The 22787-nt window shown below is 50.4% G+C and overlaps 1 protein-coding gene across 2 annotated transcripts in view; it reads right to left on the minus strand.

Annotated features, from left to right (window-relative positions):
* Positions 1-22787, minus strand: part of TXNDC5 (thioredoxin domain containing 5) — a 24137-nt gene continuing 1350 nt past the window's right edge. The window contains exons 2-10 of one of the 2 annotated variants that reach the window (XM_027128322.1): positions 20331-20480; positions 15297-15402; positions 10858-10954; positions 8473-8588; positions 7017-7103; positions 6287-6430; positions 3393-3475; positions 1843-1972; positions 1-794 (exon numbers count right to left, since the gene is read on the minus strand). In XM_027128322.1, coding sequence (XP_026984123.1) covers positions 672-794; positions 1843-1972; positions 3393-3475; positions 6287-6430; positions 7017-7103; positions 8473-8588; positions 10858-10954; positions 15297-15402; positions 20331-20480 — 1036 coding nt within the window. In that variant the 3' untranslated portion in view covers positions 1-671. The remainder of the gene's footprint in view (positions 795-1842; positions 1973-3392; positions 3476-6286; positions 6431-7016; positions 7104-8472; positions 8589-10857; positions 10955-15296; positions 15403-20330; positions 20481-22787) is intronic. The other variant, XM_027128323.1, reaches the window with a different exon arrangement.

Raw genomic sequence — 22787 nt, forward strand, 5'->3', positions numbered from 1 at the left:
TCAACACACACACACGACTACGGCATCAGCATTACCTTACTCAGGCACGCGTCAGGAGTACCACCGTTTTCATTATGGCTCACCACTCCCCGTGAGAGAGGTATCAACAGAGACAGAAGATCCAGGAGGGGCTGGGAAAGTGGCTCTTCCAGAGGCGACGGGGTTTTGTGTTTTAAATCCGCTCCAAGCTACGGACCAACGACGTTATTAACAAGTCAACTGGGACCTTCAGATCAGAGCAACGCAATATCACCACAAGGCAAGGCCACCTTTCCAGAACTTGTGCACGGATGGTTCAAAAACCATGCATCGCATGATGCTTTCACCAAAATTACTCCAAAGCCAAAAACAGTCTGGCAATTGGAATTTCCTTGACTCTATTTTAGTCTCAAGGAAACCATTTAGATTTCACCGAGAGAAGGTTAAAGGGGATGGATGGTAGCTTGCCACTGAAAATATTTAGTTTGCAAAGGGATCATGAGTTACACATGTACTTAGAGAAACCTAAGAAAGAATCTGTGGAGTGTGTTGGCTTAAAAAACACACACATGGAGAAGATAGCACAAGTTTAGTGCGTTCGGATCTCTGAGTCACCACCGCAAGGGAGCGGGCAGCGGCCGCAGGACTGAGCTCCTGCCCAGGGCCAGGCAGGAGACAGCTTCCAGCCGAGCTCACAGTTCATCCTTCGCCTGGCGCAGGACAAAGTGGTGCAAGGAATCCAGGTCTCGGCCCCCGCTGTGCTCGCTGACTTTTTTGCCTCCGCGGAAAAGCAGCAATGTGGGATAACCTCGTACCTTAAAAAAAAAAAAAAAAAAAAAAAAAAAAAAAAAAAAAATTGAAAACCAACATAAAGTTGCTTCTTAAATAAAATCAGAAGAGATCCTAGAGTCGTGCCCAGGGAAGTCCATAGTTAAATTTTCAGAACGTACAGACCATCAAAAAAGTACCTAAGAGTTCAGAAAGCAGAGCCTTGGGGCTCTATATTCACTTTCCAACCCAAACCTACTTTCAAGATTAGCAACAAGGAGTGACTTCACCCTAGAGTGGAGTCTCGCCTGGGGAGCTGGTGGGGATGGAGGGGGCCTGAGGCTGCATTTCCCACAAGCTCCCTGGCGACACCAGGGCGCTCTGTGGTCCGCACTGAGTGGCAGCAGGAGCCTCAAGGATGCACACTTGTCAGCACAGCTCACCTTTCTTTAAAGCATCAAAAAAATAAAACATTTTAAAAAATGACTGGCATCTTCTAGTAAGTAGACGACGTCTGTGCTACATACATCTATTCTAATAAACTCCGGAGGCCTCAAAAATGTTTTAAGAAAAACACCACAAATGGAAAAATATAAATAAATTGCAAATCTTCTGGGCTATTCGATGGTGCTAACAGCTTGGAAAGAAGGCAACAGTTACGTAAAGAAGCCAAGCCTGGCCCATTGGTGTGGCCCTCTCAGGGAAGCGTAGGATCAGATACTTTCTGCACTGAGCGCTGCCTTGTGTCTGTGTGTGCGACGAAGGCTACAAGCCAGCTGACCGTTTAGCCAATGAGAATGGCCGCGCAGGTGGCGCCCTGCCCTCCAGCTCAGAGTCTCAGGTACTGCCCGCCTTTCGCCCAGGTGGCAAGGCCTGAAAACCCCTCTGAACTGTGTGCACTCACAGAAGACAGCCTTTCCTTTGAGAGAGCAGCTCTTTTGCTTCTCAAATGGGAAAAAAAATCCCCAAAGGACACAAAAAACTCTTTGTCGAGAGGATGAGTTATCTTGGTTGAGCCCACAGTACCGAATTACAGCTCCACTTGGGATCCGCCCCCACCTCTGTCCCCATGAGTTCCCATCCATGTGGACCCACCGAGTACTTGCTGCAGATGTTCCGTTCCGCAGTGCAGTCCAACTCGGCGATCTTGACCCCCGCCAAGCCAGGGAATTCCTTTTTCGAGAGTTCCTCCCAGGTAGGAGCCAGGCTCTTACAATGCCCACACCTGGGGACAGAAGAGCGACAGCTTTGTTGAGGTCCCGTCAAGCTCACTCGCCTGCACTTCACTGCCCAGCCTGTTTCTTCTGTAGGAAGCAGCCGACAGCTGCCCAGAAGTGGATAAACCGGCAGGTTCTCCCGCGGGGCGCGCTATCATCCCCCACCTCCTGCACCTGCTCGTCCTCTCCCATCCCGAACACGGAGTTCAAACCCAAGCCCGAGCAGGCTTTCGGATACCCTGACTGACAACAAGACGTCTGCAAAACAGCTTCAGCTTTGCAAGCATCTCTACGATGCGGTCAACTGTGGGCTTTTTAAAAAATCACCTGAATGCCAAAAACAGATATTTCTGACGGTCTTAAATGTTCAAAAGAACTTCAAAGCTTCCCTGAAGCTTCCGGGATGTGGTGTGAGCACTGAGGCCACTGAGTTCGGCTCAAACTCTACTTCCACCTGTTACTATACCCCCTTCCTGACCATCTTCCCCTCTATGACCTGCTCCCCTTCAATGAAAGCGGCTCTTCTGTCCTTGTACGTGATCTGTACAGCTTTAGGGTTTTTTTTTAAAAAAACTAGAAAATACGTGATAGTTTTAAAGGCATTATTTACTAGTGATTCTACTCTTTAAGAATAAAACCTGCGCAAGTCGTACAGGTCACTCGTTAACTTTTTTATCTCTGCCGTTACTGATTCTCATGGATACGCGCAGTGAAACGAAGTGAGAAGCGAAAATGGCGCGTGTGTGTTTGTGTCCAGAAACGGGATCGCTCTCTCCTCAACACTATCTTTCCAAATGGGTTGTTTCAAGACAAAGCGTTCTCCCCGTTTTACAGCTGAGGAAAGTGGGTTCAAAGGATTTAAAGGGCATCCAAAGCCGCAGTGGTTCACGGCACATCCTGGAACCTATCGTCTCCCCACTGACTGCGGTTGCCGCGGTCTGGGGCTCCGAGCAGCCCATCTCTGCTCTGGTCCCCGAGGGCCACGGGCCAGGAAGGTCAGGTGACTGACAGACTGCATGGCTCTAACGGAAAGCTGAGCTCTACTCGATTTCTCTACAACATCCAGAGAGACTAAGGGGCAGAGCTCTTAATACCTCATGATGTGCACGGTGTTTTTAACCCCAAAAGCCATCTATTTGGCAAAGTGCCCAGATACCACAGAACTGCAGTGTTACATGGCCACGATAAGAAGTCTCCAGTTTTGTTTCTTCCAGAGCAGACTGAGCTTTAAGTTAACCTCATTCTCCATCACTTTGTGAATTACCACCAAACTCTAACACATATAATGACATTTCCTTTTTCCCTGTAGCATAACTACAAGTAAATGTATCTGCCCAACACTGAGTCCGGAGGGTTGGCCTATGGCCTGAAAAATAGGATGTGACTCAAGCGCACGAGGACCAAGGTTCTAATTCAACAGCTACTTACCACGGGGCATAAAACTTGACGAAGGTTATGCCTTCTGCGATGGTGTCATCGAAGTTATTTTCCGTCAGTGCCAACACAGTGCCCTTGGGGGAGGGAAAAGCCACAATTCAAATACACCACGTAGAGCAGAGCGGGGACCATGCTTTGGGATCGCAGAGATACGGGTCCGTCATCTTTTAAAATGCTGTGATGTGTGCTCCGAGGCCACACACAAATACCTACACAACTCACTTTTCACAAGCTCCACAAAAGCTCCCAGCCAGCCCAGGCAGGGTCAGGTGCAGCCGCTGTCTCCAGGGCTCTGGGTGGGCAGGGCCCAAGCATGCGCCTCCCGGGCTTGGAGCCTCGGACACTGATCGAAGTCCAAGCTGACCGGCCTCCCTGAAGTCTGTACGCACTGCTTTCCCCGCCGACTCTATCGCTCTCATCCTACAGATTCATAATTATCTTCTCTATGTGACGGAAGGACCTTAGTTACACAAGCACAGGCAACATGTGCTTCTACAGCTAACAGGCTGCTTTCCATTTTCAAATTCACAGTAAATGTGAAGACTGCTCATGTGAACTCAGGCTGGAGAACTCAGGGCCAAGGTGCCACACGGCAGTCTGGTCTAAAGCGATTCCGTCTTGAAGGCTCTTCACAGGATCGTGTCTGTGTTTTCCTCCAAGAACGGATCTGTGATCCTCTCGTGAGAATATGGATGATGGGGACTTTCCTGGTGGCCCAGTGGTTAAGAATCCTCCTTCCGATTCAGGGGAACGTGGGTTCGAGCCCTGGGCAGGGAACTAAGATCCCACACGCTGCGGGGCAACTAAGGCCACGCGCTCCAGAGCCCGCGCGACACAGCTACTGAGCCTGCACGCCGTAACTGAAGATCCTGCGTGCCTCAACGAAGACCCGATGCAGCCAAATAAATAAATAAATAAAAAGAATACGGATGATGTATCACGTGGCAAAGTGTACCAGGGCTGCCCCACTCGAGTCCAGCACCAAGTACCATGTGTCTGTGACCAGGACGCAGGGGCACTGAGGGGGCCATCCAGACGCTGCCATCTTCATGTCCAGAAACATGACACCACACTCACTGAAAGACCCACTTAGCGGTGGAAAACCTCATTACAAATAGAAACCCTTCTGGGTTTGACAAAAACACCCACAGTATATAATTATACTCGATGTGGGGTGACCTTTACAACCACCATGACACACGCTCCCTTGACGCATGGTCCCTTAACTACGAAATCGTTTGTTTACTTCTTAAACCAAAACTTCCACTTTTAACTAACACCCACGCGGTCCCCAACCTACAAGCGTCCCACTAGGGGCTGGGCCCGGGGGAGCGGAGGCGCCATCACAGCCCCACCCTGGGAGGATGGGGCCGGCGGCTGCCGGCTCTCCAAGCCTGATCCCCGGGCCCCGGGCGTGACAGCCCCAGCGAGTCACGATCGCTCCCGTAAGTGCTGAGGCTGGACAGTCGCCAGGGAGGCGTCCTCCCCAGGACCAGGGCCGCCCTGCCCGCCGTCCCGGGTAAGAACCTGGCGTGCTGTGCAGTGCAGTTGTGTGAACCGAGGCGGCAACACAAGGACTCGGCTTTGGAAGTACACTGACAGACAAACAGGCCTTATGTGTGGTTCTCAGCTGGGAAATCCGAGCACTGCTTTCCCGGGAAAACACCACTTTGACTCCCCGAATAATCCCATCTTCACCCGCGGCTTCAGCATCGGTTTCTACCTACAGGAGCGGATGCGGGAACCTCCTCGCCTAGACAGGCATCCGGCTTAAGCTCCGGACTCTTACCTGTCGCCACGTGCAGACCGCCACAGCCCTGGAAGCAACACCTTGAATAGGGACCCATCGCCTCCCTCCCACCCGGCGCCGCCAGCCCGTCTCTCCCTCCCTCCCCTCCCCCATCCCGACTGCGCAGGGGGAGCTGGACGCCCCTGCCCACCGTCCCTGCATCCTTTGTCTCCAGATACAGCGGTTTCCGTCTCGTCCACACAGGCTGCAGCCAGCCGGCTTTCTTAACGTCCACGTCGGCTCCAAGCCCTCCACTGGCTCCCTGCAGACCTGAAATCTGCGGCTGGCGGACAAGGCCCTCCGGGGGCCAGCCGCCGGCTCCCTCTGCGTCCCGCACAGTGCCCTTGGCCTCCTCGCGCCCTCTTCACTCCTGCCGGCTGACGCGCCGCCAGGCGGCCTTCCCCACGGCTCTCCAGTGGACACCGACTCACCCGTGGGGTGGCGCTCCCTGCCTCCCCGCCCCGGCCTGCGTCGCAGCACCGACATCTTCGTGTGTCTCCCCCTTCCCACCCGCCACTCTCCACAGGCGGAAAACGACCTTATTCGCTTTGTGTCCTGGCAGCCTAGGACAGTGGCTGGAACGCGACAGGGCTTGATAAACGCAGAACGAACAAACGTGAAACCTTACGCTCTGAATATATGAAGAGGACACCTCGATAAGTCAGCGATCGTCTGGACAAATGAAATAGCCTACAGCGATCTGCCTCTGACATTCCAACGCGCAGAGCCTTTCTGCTGCAGCTCTTTCAGGGGCCTTTACCACCTTGACTGCAGCAAGTTATGGAAACGAGCAGAACGGGCCCAAGAGGCAACAGCCCAGCTTTCACAGCAAATACCTTCAAGTTAGTGAGTGCTGAATCAAAGGGAAGAACTGTCCAGAAATGCTGACACCAAATGCTCGCAGGATCCTTTGTCTCACACCCACTCCAGGTTCTTTAAAGGGAAGCTCTGTCTACGCTGACCCCCTAACAAGCATGTGAAAGGAGTTCAAGAAAACGCTGTGTTGAAAAGTGGACCCCAGCCCCCCCATGTGAATGACCGACCGCGTGCTGTGCCTGCGCTGTCGCTTGGAGGTGGGAGCTGACCGTGCACCCACCTGGTCGGCCGCGGGCTCAGTGGCCAGCGTGGGGGCCTCCGAGGGCTGGATGGGCTCCGGGGCGCCCCTCTCCGTGCTCTGGAGCTGCGATGCCACGTACTCCCTCAGCGACTCCAGATCCCGCTTCCCCTTGTACTGATCAACCTGTCCGGGACACAGGCGACACAAAGACACGTAAGGGCTGTGAATCCTCAACCCTCCACCTGCCCACGCGTGACCCGCCCCCATCGGACGTCTCTGTCTGGGTGTCCCGGCTCTGTGGTGTCTGCTGCTCAAAGGTGAAGGCAAAGCACAGATGATCAACCGCAGTTTGGCTCTGGGCAAAGAACTTCACAGCGCCTTCCTTCTGCAGAGCTAAGCGGTTCCAAAGTCTGGGCGCTGCCCAGCGGCCAGGGACGAAGCCGGCATTGAAGGGCCTTACCAAGAGCGAGCGCTGACCCCTCTCAAAGGTCGGAATCAGAGCAGTTACCCTAGGACCGTCCATCCGGCTTATGCTAGAGTTAACCTGAGCCCGCTGAGATGCTTCGGGAGTGCATAACGCCTGATGGTTTCTCTCAACCCGCCAGGCCTTACCAACAAAGAGAAAGACATTCTCGCTCCGTGATGCGTATTCCTTTAAACCAGTGCCCAAACAGTCTGTGCTGGCAACGCGCCACCCGTTAAACCACTCGACTGTTCAGCCGTGGTTAAGACACACATGTTGTCTCAACGCTAAGACCCGAAGACGTACCTTTTTACCGTCTCGGAACCAGAGGAGAGCAGGATAACCTCGGACCTGGTTTCCTGAGCAGAGTTCATGGTGCTGTGTGCAATCGACCTGGAAATACAGATCACGCGCCCCGTCAGTTTCTCCGCGAGCCTTCCTGGTAAATGGGCTCTCGGACACTCAGTGCTTTTTCAAAGAAAGAAAATTTCTACAACTCCCCATCTGTAGCGTCTCTGCCAGCAAGCTGCAGCTTTTGGAGAGACTTTACCCCAAAATACACCTGAGCTTAGGGAGCAGAGTGATGGGATTTAGAGACATGATTTCTTTTCACTCAAAAATGCCAGTTTTGGGGGAGCAGGTCAGCAGATGGGCCCTGAGCAGGTCAGCAGATGGAGAGAGGGAGCCTAGCCTGACATCTGGAGAAGGGGACGGCCAGCTGTCGTGGACAGAGACCCACGCCAGTCATCAGAAATGTATTCTCAGGTTCAGGAGTTTTAAATAGGAGTATTTGGAATATAATAAAGATAAAACTGAAAAGACATCAAGTTAAGTGTTTAACACACAATAGTGAAAACTTCACTTCACAACCATTACAATTTCCTAGGCATCTGCTCTGTGCCCAGCGTCGTGCTCAGCATTTCACCGTCACCCTCACCACCGCCCCAGTCAGATCTCGTCTCGGTTTTGCGAAGGGGGAGACAGGTGTGGAGAAGCTGCTCGAGGGTGGCCGGCCAGGTCTGTCCGAATCCCACGTTTATGCTTTTGGCCATCTCACTGTGCTGGGCGCATCACCTTATTAGCTACAGTTCCTGAACACACAGCATTACTCCTGTATACAAATCAGCCCCCGGCAAGGTAGAAAATGAGATTTTTATAAAAGCAATTCAGGCAGGGTGTCTGGTAGGTGCTGGAGGATGGACGGATTAAAAGTGCTTGAAGGCCCGGAAGCTGCTCTAGATATTTCCCGAAAACCCAGCTGTCAAGGCATCACTTCTGGTTTCCCTATGTAAAGTGGGAAAGAATTCCTGGCAGCAGGGCAAAAGCCAGGGCTCCCCACGGGCGGGTCTTCTGCACGCAGGCTGCACACAGGGTGTGAGCACAGAGCCCAAGGTCCTTTTAGGAAAGAGCTCTTGGGTGAGTTCGACTGTGGATGGTCTCCAAGTACGTCCAGTGAATGTTCTCTAAGGCTCTGCCCCATATCTTTGCAGAAAGGGCTCTGGGGCTGCCAATTCAGAATTGGCCATTGCTTCAAAATAAACAAAGGAGCCAAAGCCATAATTTATCTCTAGACTGTGGAAAAGCCAGCACACTCAAAACCCGGCTGCCATCTGTGAAGGTGAAATGAATTATCAAGTGGCACGCTAAATGGAATTAATAAATCAAGTTTGCGACTCTGTGCACAGAATGAAGAATGGGCTACTCAGCTAATTAATCCAGCCAGAGGCGGTCTATTTCCGGTTTAATAAGGGCTTTCACTTACCTTGCCAATCTTGACAGTTTCGGAATGTTCAAGGCCCAGAGCCAGCTGCTCCCAGGTCGGAGCCAGAGCTTTGCAGTGACCACACCACGGGGCGAAGAACTTGATAAAGTGGTCTCCTTCGGGGGTGGGGAAGGAAGGCGGGGGAGGGGAGAGGGAGTGTGAGTTACACCCACCCACCTAGAGCGTGAGTGGAAGCGTCTCATCTTTGTCCTCCTGCAAAGCTCAGTTCAGCATGAACCCTTGACTGGTAAAAAATGACTCCCCATCAAATATGTCTCTACCGGTGAGTTCATAACGATCCTTAAAAACCAATCTGTCATCTTTGGAGGACAACAGGGACCCAACTCATTCGGAAAACGGGCGATAAAGGGAAAGAATCAGGCACTTAGCCTGTCTTTCCCACGTGAACTGCACCGCTGGATAACCAAGTGATAAACGAGGGCAAGTGTCTCCTGCTGTAAAAATGAAGAAGGGATGCTTGAATTACAGCAGCAGGCTTTGCATCCCTCGTGAGTTACGGCTCTAGGCGGTGACGGACGAGGCCACTGACGTCACAGAGAGACTTCCCAGCTACGCAGTGTTGCTCACACCCCCCAAAACATCAAACAGAACGTGATAAAGTCCCTAGATTCAACGGCCAACTCACAGGGAACAGAGACATCAGGGTGACGTGGACAGGGCGACCGTACTCCACACCATGAAGCAAGTGGCGGGTTCCCTACAGCCAGGGCAGTGCCTTTTGGGGGGCGGGGCATGGGAAGCGAGCAGTGTTCTGTCTTGAGCCGGGTGACCGCTCTATGACCATTCACTACACCCTACATTGTTTTCTGTATCTGGGTTTTATTTCACAATAAGATAGAAGATCTAAAAAGACTGAATATCGCTCCCCTTGGCTAGGAAAAAAACAAGCCTACAACACCATGATTTAGGCACTGAAAACTTTCATCTAGGCTCTTCTACCTTGACCAGCCTAGGGCCAAAACGGTGTCAGGCTGAGACCAGACCGAAATCAGGCTGTGGCCAAGGAGAGAACCAACCAACGGACGCTGGCGTGTGACTCAGGCTCAGAGTCGGACTTTGCCATGGCAACGCTCACGGCGGCATCTTGTCACCGCGGCAATGATGCGATCGCGGGAAATGGGGAAAAAAACTTGCTTCAAAATCAATACTGTAAATCCACTATACTCCAGTTAAGAAATTTAAATAAAAACATTTAAAATATACATGAGCAGCTGATCTGCAAGGCTGAAACCACGTCTCCAGACAGGTGTGTCACTACTTTGTGCTGTGAGGCGGAGACAGGAGGCCTGGCAGCTGAGTCAGGGCGGGGCTGCACCGCTCTCCGAGGAGAGACCCTCATGTCAGCAGCACGAGGCCACGGCGTGCGGGCACACGGCCCCTCGGTGGGTGACCTGCTCGGGGTGGGGGGGGATGTCAGGGCTGGGCTTCGGACGGTGGTCTGTCACGGGTGGCCCCGGGAGCGCATGCTGCAGGGAGCCCAAGCCCGTCTCAAATTAAAGCGACTCCCCTTCGGATAGAAACCCTGTCAGAGCATCTGTACCAATTAACTAGCCACCTTTAATTAAAAACGGCTGAAAGGATCACCACAAGCGATGTCAGGCCTTAGATGGGGTGTATGTCAACTACCAGCAAGCAGGAGGCTTCAGGGCCGGACACAATTTTAAGCCCTCCTAAGAGCGTTTCCAACCCCGTCTCCCAGGAGGATCTCTCTCCACGACAGCATCTGAGAGGGCAGGTCAGCAAGGAGGCTGAACGCACTTTCAAGCCTTTCACTGCTGAGCCCACACTTCCGAACGTGTGAAGAAAGGCCTTACACATCATTAACATTAGAAATCGTACTCAGGTCATTCTGACATTTAGGAGACTATTTTCAAAAAATGAGATTTGGTATCGAAAAATATTTTAAGTGTAAAGAACACCTACGCTGATTCAATTCGTGTGTTATAATGGTCCCAATAAATTCTGGTTTAAACAGGTAAGAGAAACCTTTGTTTCTGCCTCAGGTCAATAAGCATATGCTTAACATTAACATAAACAAACATTCTTATCCAAGGACGCACTGTCCAGCCAGTATACAAGTGCGTGCACCCACTCACCATCAGTGAGCTTTCCACACCTGAGGCTTTAGCTTAGGATTAGGACTGGCCCTTCCCTAAGGACAGAGACGAAAGGAGGGATCGTCTCCAAGAGGAAGGGCATTAAACACTGATGCCATCGGGGTTGGGGGAGAGAAGCTCTGGACAAGTGCCACCCATGCTGCGACCCACCGGCCCTCAAGCAGCAAGAGGAAAAGCCAGGCCCCCCAGGAGGACGGCCCAGGCAGGGGTGCCCAGAGGTGCAGACCCGGCGCACCCGCCCGCCTACCTTGTGCCACGTGCAGGTCAAAGTTGCCGGCCGAGAGCTCGTACAGGCCCTGCTTGAGCTCGGGGGCTCGGGGCGGCTCCACCTCGGGCTCCGGTGTCTGATGGGAAGAGACGGAACAAGGGTCACTGGGTGTGTGTGTGAAGACCCAGGGGAGCCCATGGAGGCTTCTGTCTGGAACCTTCTATGCTCTCCTCCCTCCCCTGCCACCTCGAGGCTTCGAGGGACACTGCTGTGTTGAGGTGGCGCCCCGGGCAAAGAAGCGACTTTGTCACCCTTGGCAAATGCTCGAGGACCGATGCTCCAGGCAGCTGGGTGATGGCCTCCCTGCCCCAACCCATCCTTTGCTGTCCCCAAACCCCACCCAACAGAGCAGACAAACTGAAGGATGGGCCACCCCAAACCAGCACCCTGTCCCGTCCTTTGAAACGTGACCTGAGACGTCTTGTAGAATACAGAAGGAAGCAGCACCCGAAGACACAGAGGGAGCAAAAGGGGCACGACGGGGAGCAGGAAACGGTCAGAGAGCAGGCGGGCCTGGCCACCCTTTATCTACACAAACATAAAACCTGTAAAGGAAGGTCAGACTCTGAAGGGCTGATAAAAGAGAAAAGATGACGAGAAAGAAGATTCAGGTGGACGAAAGGCAGCAAAGAGGAAACCACAGGGCAAACATGGGCTGCACTTTTAGCAAGAATATGGTTCATGGGGCTAAGTTTGGGACAGAAACACACAGAGAACGGACAAGAAGTGGCATTTCTCCAGTACCTGGCAGACACCAGTGTGACAACTAACTACTAACCACTCTACCACACCGTGCGAAACGTCTCAATTGTTCAGGCCGACACAGCCACGGCCTGCAAGCAGAGGTGAAGAGAAGACCACTGAATCCCCACTGTGCTATAGACACGCGGGTGTGTGTTACTCAGTTTTTACCTAGTGGTTCGTATTTCTATTAAAAAGAATATCTAAGTTTAGTCTTTAAAAGCTTTCAAAGTGCTGACAGCTCAAAGCTGAGCAGTGAAGCACCATGAAGTTTTCTTTTCCACTGCTGGCTTGACACAACTGTCCAAGTGCTAAGTACCCAGGCAAAAGGATGACCGAGAGTGATGGCTAGTGAACAGTCAGCTAAGTTCCAATAACATGAAACAAAAGATGACACGTCACCCGGTATAAGACGTTCAAAGGGCTGCAGTAGCAAAATGTCCACTTACGGCACCGCAGGAGCCTGTGCCTCGGTGGCACGCAGGGATGGCCACTATGGGGACACCACAGTGCATCACAGAACGGCCACCCTCCCCTCTCCCCGGGCTGGTGACAGTGTGGGCTTACAGAGTCTTAGGAGAGCGACCTGGCAGTATTCATCAGGGGCCATAAAAGTGGTCTTGCTTTTTTATTTTTTGCCTTGCAATTTTATGTCTGGGAATATAGTCTAAAAAGTCACTCCAAAGTAGAAAAGGAAAACGTCCTTTACAAAGATAAAAATGTTCCTTATAGCATTTCTGATGACAGAAAAAATACACATAACCTAACTATCCCTGGACAGAGAAGAGCTGGATTATGGCAAATCCAGGAGATAAAATATGGTCAGTATAAAGATGACTCAACTATATAAAAAGATCGTTAATGAAAGGAACCATGTTTATTTGATGATGACTGTTTAAGGAAAAATTACAGAAGGAAACATGGAAATATAAAAATTGGGGTACAATTTAAGAAATGGCAGGTTTTCTTTTGACTTCCTTTAATACTGCCATAATGCTAGGAAGGAAAAAATCTAAATTTATCCTGTTTAAAGATGAAAATGTGTATATTAAGTTATTTAGATATAAATACAGATGAAGTTTTTAAAAAGTTTTTGCTTATAAGGCAAAATTCACATTGAAAAGAATTTCAGCTTGCAGTATTAAGTCTGAATATTTGAACTTTTCTATAATAAGGCACCCTGTCATCATTTCTAGCAATTATCTGAGATCCCCACTGCTCCGAGACACAAAGATATGGCCAGTGGGTAACTGAGGTCTCAGGTGGGGAGGGGTGGGTTCCATGTGGCCACGCCCCCGGGGTACCCCGCTGAGGATGGCTACGTGAGCCTCAGCCTGGCTGCCCCATCCCCAGCCCGTGCTTTGGGCTCCACTCCCCAGAAAGACGTTCGGCTCATGAGATGAAGTCTTTCTGCTATCCTGACACTGGCAGATGCTTTCGTGAATAAAGTCATCATAGAAGACTGGCTTTTTGCTGAAAAGTTTACTTTAAATGTTTTTGGAGACCATGAACTCCCCTTTAAAACTGGCTTCCGGGCTTCCCTGGCGGCGCAGTGGTTGACAGTCCGCCTGCCAATGCAGGGGACATGGGTTCATGCCCCGGTCCGGGAAGATCCCACGTGCCGCGGAGCGGCTGTGCCTGTGAGCCATGGCCACTGAGCCTGCGCGTCGGGGGCCCGTCCCCGGAAAGGGGAAAGGCAAAAGAAGGAAAGGGCCAGGAAACCAAAAAAAGAAAAAAGAAAAAAAAAAAAAAACTGGCTTCCTCCCCTCAGAGGACATTTCCACAAAAAAAAAAAAAAACACAAAACTTGAAGTTTAAACCTATGTGAAAGTTACACCTGCTCCTCCAGCTTTCTTGCCATGACAAAGATGCAAATTTACTCTCCGCGAGGTTTGTGGTTTTCCCTGTTGCCTAAAATTAGACACGTCTCTGGTCAACACATTCAATACCGTATGCCAACGTTCTTCTCCATGTGGTTCTAAACTTTTTAAGAATGTGAGGTAAAGTAGCACTTGGGAAGCAGCTGGGTTTCCGATTAGCTGTGACCTCTACACAGAATCTGGAGGACAGCTGAAGGACCACACCCTGGAAGATGACACCAACAGCATCAGGGCCCCCAAAAGAGCCCTGGAGCCCAGACAACCTTCAGGTCAGGGAGCGCCTGCCTGACGCAATACCACGGTCTTACTCCAGTGCTGGACTGGACATTACATTCAAAGACTTCAGATGCTCTTAATATTTTCATCAGGAACGTACAGCACGGGAACACGGGCCATCTTTCTATTCCCGTCAAAATACAGCTCAGCCTCTGTGGGCCTGAGCAGTCAGCATTGATCCGAAAGCACCACCCACGAAGGGACGCTCACTGCAGGGCTCACGATCAGTGATTTATAACAAAACTAAGGGTCCTAACATCAGCTGGAGGAGGATTACAGGTTTTTTTTGTAACACTCTACATATAACTATGTCTTTAAAAAGTATCTCAGTAACACAACATTGTAAATCGACTATACTTCAATTAAAAAATATCTCAGAAATCATACAGTTTCTCCCATTTCCTGATATTATCCTTACCGCAGGGGAGGCCATTAAGACGTGGAGAGTATGAAGGGTACTGAATTCTGTTATCAGCAAAGCCACTTAGGGCCGTGGGGCTGAGGGTTGAGAAGCAAAGGGAAGATTCACACTGTGGGTATCGCCCGCGGGAGCGAGGTCCCCACCCTGGGCCTGACCCTGGGTGGCCACGAGTCCATCTCGGGTGCTGAGGAATTACTGTGAGCTGAATTACATGTGAAGGGGGCACAGAAGGTATGTTAAAAAGTAGTAAGTCCTCACCTGTGGGCTGCATCCTGAAATATTTACAAATGACACTGACTGTGCAGCCAAACGTGGGGCGGGGAAGCAGGGGAGACAAAATAAGGCCCACAGAATGGGAACCACTGTCAAGGCTCAGGCGGGCACGCGGGGCCACCTTCCCTGCACTCCTGCCCACCATCCATTAGACTCTTCTTTCTACTCTGGTGCCTGTTTGAACTTTTCCATAACAGAAAGTTGTTAAAAGTTCATCTTTTCCCACTTACATAAGGTACTTAAAGGAGCCAAATTCATAGAGGCAGAAAACAGAGCGCTGGGCGCCAGAGACTGCCGGAGGGGGAGGGGAGTCAGGGCTTAACGGGGACAGGGTTTCCTTTCGGGAAGACGGAAAATTTCTGTGCATGGACGGTGGTGACGGCGGCACCACATTCTGAATGTATTTATACCACTGAACTGTACACTGAAAAACAGGTAACAGGGCAAATATTATAGTGTATTTTATCACGGTAAAAAGAAAAACAGAAGAAAAAAAAAGTGAACCTTTACTTATGATAAAAGTTGCTTTAAGATGGTACTTAAGGCTTCCCTGGTGGCGCAGTGGTTGAGAGTCCGCCTGCCGATGCAGGGGACGCGGGTTCGTGCCCCAGTCCGGGAGGATCCCACATGCCACGGAGCGGCTGGGCCCGTGAGCCGTGGCCACTGAGCCTGTGCGTCCGGAGCCTGTGCTCCGCAACGTGAGAGGCCACAACAGTGAGAGGCCCGCATACCGCAAAAAAAAAAAAAAAAAAGATGGTACTTAAACTGGCCTCTTGACTACCCCAAAACTGTAGGAAGAAAGAGGGGGTGGCTTCGTGTGCACTCACGGGGGGCTCCTCGTTCAGCGTCTGCAGCATCCAGTTTTCCAGGGCCTGAAAATCCCGGGGACCCTGGTACTTCACAGCTTCTTGGCCAGGCTTGAAAAACTTCAAGCTGAAAGAGTAACAGAGGATTAGTTGCAGTAGATTTTAAAGCACTTCAAACCACTCTGAGCAGAGAGCAAACTCAGTTAGCGGAACAATCATAAAAATGAGGTGCCGGCGGGCCGCAGGCAGCCCACCCCTGCCCCTCTCTGATGATACTTGGAAAAGAAAGAAAAGTAATGTTCTAGGTGATAACATAGTCACTTAATCCTGAACTTTTAAAAGTTTCTTATGTTATTCTTGAAAAACAAAACCGGGGTGAACACATCAGGCCGTGAGTTAAACCCCGAAAGCTACGAGGGTTCAGGTGTGCAGAGCTCTCTAGCTTTCCCCTGCCCCACATTTGTTATCCTTCCCCGGCTTCAGTAGTTCTTACGTTCTGCATTTTGAAAAACAATTTACAACTGTAGTAGAAATAGCATTGTTCTGCAGTAAATGTATTTCCAGGATACACTGTCAGCTATTCAACTCTTACAACGCATGAATATCCAGCTACTGTGAGAGTTCAACCTTCCAACTATAAGGACAACCTTGACGTTGGTTGATAATGGCCCGTTCACTTGCCCCAGAGAAGGAATCTTTTCTATTTTACACACACACTAGGTATCTGCAGACAGAGCAAGGAGCTCTGCCTTTGGAGGGGAGCAAAGACATCACCAGAGGCCGAGATGAACACGTCCAGACCCTGTGTCACTCCACTGGTGACGGGACAACACGGTCCAGATAAAACTTAACAGAAGGCGTCAAGGAAGGTGGGGAGGGGAGGGAATAATTCTTCTATTGACAGAATTAATAGAGGGTGGCAGGATGGAGGGGGAAATATGGCTACTGACAGGTAACACACACAGGCTAGCATTCGGGGGCGAGCCTACTCATCTAAAACACCCCTAATGCTTCCTGGCACATACGTGGGTTTTGTTAGGAGATGCCCAATGCACAGTGCCAGAGTGCGAGAGGCTAAGATACGCAGAAATCAAACTGTGGGTTTGGACAGCTAGCCCCACAAAGGTCTTAAAATGAAGTTTCACACCAAACAAGAAAACCAACACACTGGCTGTAGAAGGCATTCAGGTGAAAATGGGCTTACTGGCCTCACCCAGGAGCTCAGATCCTGTGATGGGCTGGGGGACGTCCCAATGTGTCTCCAGTGAAGAATATATGTCCCCTTCCCTAGCAGCTTATACTCATAGAGCCAGGACAAAAAGACGCAATCTAACTCGATTCGGCCAGTATGTCCCTTCCTTGACGAAGCGTAACATTTCAAGTGACTCCAAAGCAGGCTCTCAGACTGTGAACACCCGCATCCACCCCGAGACGCTCTGGAAACGTGAGCTGTGCCCACAGAGGACTAGGGGCGGCTACTGTCCCTCTCCACTCCCCACCTCTCCCCCAGTACCTCCCTCCACCGAAGCGCTTCAGGATGGAAAAGAGTGGATCCTCAAAACATCAGAAAGGAATAAAGACGCAGACGTAGAGAATGGACTTGAGGACACGGGGAGGGGGAAGGGTAAGCTGGGATGAAGTGAGAGAGTGGCATGGACATATATACACTACCAAACGTAAAATCCATAGCTAGTGGGAAGCAGCCGCATAGCACAGGGAGATCAGCTCGGTGCTTTGTGACCACCTAGAGGGGTGGGATAGGGAGGGTGGGAGGGAGACGCAAGAGGGAGGAGATATGGGGATGTATGTATACATATAGTTGATTCAATTTGTTGTACAGCAGAAACTAACACACCACTGTAGAGCAATTATACTCCAATAAAGATGTTAAAAAAAAAAAAAGAAAATCTGAAGGCTTAAATATTAATTGTAACGATAAAACTATATAAGAATTTTTAAAAAATCAGAAATCAGAGCAGGCATTGTTGAACCCATCCTCCATTCCTTTACTAAGGTTAAAATGCAGTAAAACCTAATCTGGGACTTTTCCCTCATGTGGTGTACACTGAGCGAAGCAAAACTAGTTTTTAAAATCTCTTCCTGTTGTTGGATTAAAAATCTTTCTAACCAGCTCGAGTCTGAGATTCTGGTTGAGTTCACAGAGCCTAGGGAGGGCAGAGCTTCCCTCACGGGGCATCTGACTTCACTCCCACTGTACATGGAGGTGAGGGCAGCAGTGCAGAGCAGGCCACGGGGTTCACGCCCCAAGTATAGCCCCAAACTCTTCTGCTGTTACCAAACCTCCACATGGGCACTTGTTTTCCTGGTGATCTGTTCCTCAGTCAAGGAGACTGCAGGGGAAAGATCCCCGTTGCTGGGTCCCTCTGGAAAACAGCAATGATGGAAGTTCTACTACTATAGATGAGATGGTGTCATGGGTCGAATTGTGTCCCCAAAAAGATCTGCGGAAGTCCTAACCCGCGCTACCATGGAATGTAACCCTATTTGGAAATAGGATTTGCACAGAGGCCGTCAAGTTAAAATGTGGTCGTGAAGGTGGGCCCTAATCCAGTACGTACAGAAAGGGGAGATTCAGACACAGAGAGAGACAAGCAAACAGCAGAAGGCCAAGTCCAGGAGCAGGACTGGGGTGACGCTTCTGCAGGGCAAGGAACACCGAGGGCTGCCCACCAACCACCAGGGGCCAGGAAGAGGCAGGGAAGGACCCCTGACAGGTTTCAGAGGCAGCACGGCACTGCCGATGCCTTGATCTCGGGCTTCTGGCCTCCGGAACTATGAGAGAATACGTTTCTACTCTTTTCAGTGGCACTCTGCATGGCAGCCCTAGGGAACCTCCTTCAGCCCTGCCCCTGCCAGCATTTTCCCAGGTGATAAAGATTCTTTACTGTCTCAACAGCAAGACCTCAAAACATCTTCCCGAGCGTAGGCAGCCTTCTCCAGGGACCTGGGAACCCAAACTCCCTCCCTCTCCAATCCTTTCCTCCAGTTAAAGGTGACGGGAGGGATGACCTAAAAGCTAATGTGCTGACACCCCGCTCCGCAACCCGCCTCAGCATTTCATCACCACCTGATTCAGGCCTCGAAACATCCCTAGAAGTGAAAGCTCACACAGGCTCATCTATGAATGCCCTGAGGCCACTACATTTATGCAGCATGCCCCCACCTCCTGCATTCTGTGAAAAAATCTGTTCTCGGGCTGTGACGAGGTTCCTTCCCAAACCAAGTAGCAGTAGCTCACTGTATTGTATAGTTCTTTTTAACAACATAAAACCAGTGCATGGTTTTCTTGGGGAGACCGTATCTTCTAGAAAACAAATCAGGACACCTGATCCAACATGGATCTTTCAGTATCTGTGAATAGCATCTGTGCAGTAACTGATGTTGCAGCCAGAGAGCTCGTATGACTGGGTGCAGGTGGAACCCTCTACTCTCTCCCTGACACTTGCCTTCTCAGCCCTATGACTGGTCCTGTTTCACCTTCCCTATGGCGTGGTTTACCGTGCACAGAGCCACAGGGCCACACACAGCCGGCTCTTTCAGAGTGGACCCCATGGCCACCCATCTCTGTTGCTCCTGCACTTTGAAAGTAACAGGCTCTCAACAGGTAACTGGTCCCACTTCTCACTGGCTGCTGCTTTGGGATGCCCTTCATACAAGCAGAGTTTACTTTAAAGGCAACGCAGTGGAGCACAGGACAGTGGTGCCAACGGGTAGGTACATACAGCAGGAAGTTTTGTCTCTATTGCTCTGATGTGATGTGCACTTGAGTTACTGCACCCACATTAGCAAACAGTCACCAAAGACCAAGAGGTCCAGGGCCCTTTATGGAAATGCCGAATCTCCAGAGATTAGAGGAAACCTTAACATTATTGGGTATGTTCAGATCGGCATCTACACCCATGCAATTACACACAACAATGTTATGGGGGGGTGGGTGTCAGCATCCTACTTCAGACTCAGAGGCTGAGGAACGTGCGTGACCAGAGCTGCAGGATAAGTACACGGTAGAGCTGGGGTCCAAACCGTGGCATCCAGGTTCCAGCCCAGAGCTCCTGCCATTTTCCATGCGGCCTCTCAAGTCTGAAGATCAGCTCGGGTTTCCCAAAGGATTGACTTCATTTGTCAATCTGAACAAATATTTGGGGACCTGCGGTGCCCAACCCCTCCCCCATCCTTCTGGAAACAGCGTCTTCCCTTTTTTGGAGAAGCGCTCTTCACTCCACCAGTAAATGTTGAGTCTGAACGGGGCTGCCATCTTCCGACAAGATCCTGCCTCTCGGGTCACAAAGATGGTTTCTGGAATGAACAGTCCATCCAAGCTGGGCCAATTGGCGACGGGCCCAAGTCCGCCATGGCAACAGAGAGATGCAGAGCGGGGGGTTAAGTCACCTTAAGGGGCGGGAGGGCAGAAAAACAGACCTCCAAACTCATGGAGCTGAGTCTCAGAGGCCTTCCCCCACAGCCTTCAAATTAATTCCGTCTTTTGTTCATTAAGCCAGTTTCAATTTCTGTTCTTAAAACCAAAAAACTGTTTTAACTGTCAAGGAAGTAGGTAGCAAGTATCACTTGTCAGAACAGCTGCACTTTCTTTCCAACAGAAACAGCCCACGGGCCAGTCACATGGGAAATAACTCTAGAAGGGAGGCTTAAGAATTAACAGAGTGACCAAAAATTCAGACGCAAATTCATGACAGTCGGTGCTCATCGTGTAAACGTACGTGTGAACGTCAAATGTGACAGGACCTCGTGGAGAATGCCACTTTTGTCTGGCAGACATGTTCTTTTATAAACAGGAAAACTCAACTAATTAAACGCTTTTCCCAAACAAAGTAAAAAAAGGCACCCAATACACACACGGTGCAAATATAACCTCTCCCTAACACAGGGAGTGCCTGCTTGAAGTCGGCATCCCCTCACTCCTCAGAACTACAAAGAAGGTGCCGAAAGTTTAACTTGAACTTTCTTGGCCGAATGCGGCTGGCGAAAAGCCGAGGAAGACCCGGCGGATACAGGACGCGAGCGCCCGTCACTTACGTGGGGTACCCACGCACGCCCTGGGCGGAGCACACGTCCGAGCTGGCTGTGCAGTCGACCTTGGCCACGTACACCTTGGCGTCCTCCATGCTGTTGTACTTGTCTCCCAGGTCGTTCCAGGTAGGCTGCAGCCGCTGGCAGTGTCCACACCTGTAGCAAGGTGACAGTGACAAGCACGCTGAGCGCCGGGGTCAGAGGGTGCCCGACCCACCTGCTCAGCCATTTCCTAGGGCAGTGGGGCTCTCTGATCCAACCCCTTCTTCACACTGCAGTGGAGACGGAGCCGGACAGCTCACAGTGTCTGCATAATCTTGCTCCCCTGCTTAAACCCTCCGGAGAGACCCTGCATCGTTCTCAGCGTGAAATCAAGACTTAGCCAGGCGCTGTGCCGGCTCCCCCTGGATCTGGTCCCTGCTGACCTCCCACCTGACCTCTATGCACACTGCCCTCCTTCCCTTGCTGCCCACCACTGGGTCATGCTGCTGAGTTTCCAGGTTCCTGAAAGGGCCGTAGCTTGGCCGGGCCCTGGGAATCAGCACACTCTTCTCTCTGACACTTCCTCCCTAAACCCACCTGGCTCATTCCTATTTGTCACTTCCTCCAGGAAGTGACTCCCAGGCTGTCTGGTGTCCACTCTCTTCTCCCCTTCATCTGGAGAGCTCCCTCGCTCCGCCCCTGTGGCGGTGGCTCAGCACTTCCCCTCGCCATGGCTCCTTGACAGTCAGGTCTCCTCTACCATGTAACCGAGTCTCCCCACATGCAAGGCAGCCTCGAAATGAAATCAGCTCTGCATTCTCTCCAGTGAGAAGCATACAAAAAGCTTGTGGCCACCCCCAAACTTCTAAATCTGAGATACTCAAACATACACTCATAAAATTCAGTGTATGAATTTAACTATACACAAACACTATGGCATGTGGGGGTTTTTTCCCCATTCACCTGGTAAGTGTGTATTCGTGATGTCTACGATGTAACTACTTGCTGTATTGCTTTCTAAAGTGTGGTAAGAACACCCAACACTTAATAACTGAGTTCATCCTCAAAATAATTTCTCAATCAAATCAGTGTTAAATCTCCTTGCCTCTTTTCTTTTCTGACAGATGACCTCACCAGGAAGCACCTAAAGGAAGCACTGGAAAATTCTGCTTCAAGCACAATAACCTGTCTTCCCTAAGCACTTTCTTGGCCAGAGAAGAGAATCCTGCTTTATAAGAGGTTCGAATACAATATGAATCCCTTCTTTTCTGGAAGACACTTGTGAGGGAAAACCCCTGCTGGATTTAAGTATACATGGGACAAGAGACAAGCATCATCCTTCCTACAGCTGGATTCCCAGTGCCTGCACGTACTAAGTGCTTGGCGATCTCTCAGCGATGGATCCGTGGGTGCCGTGCAGTTGGCACTTCTGGGTTTGGACCTCTGGGGCTACAGCATGAACCTCTGAGACAGCAGCTGCATTCAGAGGCAGTTTGTGGTCACATAACAGAGCAAAGCCACCTGGTCCTTTTGAGGAGGCGGCTCCAACCTTGACCTCACTGTCATCAGGTTCAATGTGACCTGAAAACTGGCCATAGAGAAGCTATGACCTGATGCTGGCACAAGATCTACAGCAGTAGGACAGCCCTGCCTCTACCCAGTTCAGAGCAAATACACACAGATCGATGTTTTCATTAGCTCCTGCCCCCAAATCACACGTGGGCTCCCAACATTCCAGAAACTGAAATGGAAAGAGGAGGGGCAGCCCACAGCGTATTCCATCTGAGCTCCAATCTGCTCTTAAAGTCTAACTTTTAAATGTTGTCACAGAAACCCACACACCTCTATTTAAACATTTCACAGTAGACTATTAAGAAGCAAACAAAAACTTTAAAAGTCACTTTTTCTGGGAGCATCCACCTAAAAGTCTATAAGCCACACACAATGAAACATTACATTACTTTAAGGAATGTACTTAATACCAAGCGCCCGGTCCTGTCCCTCACTCAGCCCAGGACTAGCTGGTGAGTATTACAGAGACTCCAGAATTAAAACTCCACTGGCACTGCACGGACCTACGATGTCTACATGTCAGTTTTTCTTTAAAATATAAGGGAAAAAAATCCATGGGCAGATTTATTCCACAAAAATAGGCTTCACTTAAGTAGTGTATTTAATTGGAATAGCTACTCTGAGAATAATACCCTTCACAAAGTAACTATCGATGTCCATTATGTTACACTACAAAGTATTTTCTATACCACTGGTAGTTCTACAAATTCAACTCTTGGTTCTTGGGAACTGGAAACACAATGTATCTCTGGGACAGCTCTGACCCAGACCAAAAGTGCTGATTTAACTCCAAATGAACTGAAATACAGTCATCATCTGAACATGGGGAGGAAGAGAAAAAGTTTCCTCCAACTTCCACCAGCACATTTTCTGAACAGGCCGTTTTTCTTGGGCATCTTCTCCCTATTC

Source organism: Aethalodelphis obliquidens, unplaced genomic scaffold (assembly GCF_003676395.1).
Source record: "Aethalodelphis obliquidens isolate GAN/ISIS:26980383/991018 unplaced genomic scaffold, ASM367639v1 scaffold34, whole genome shotgun sequence".
Classification (NCBI taxonomy): Eukaryota; Metazoa; Chordata; class Mammalia; order Artiodactyla; family Delphinidae; genus Aethalodelphis; species Aethalodelphis obliquidens.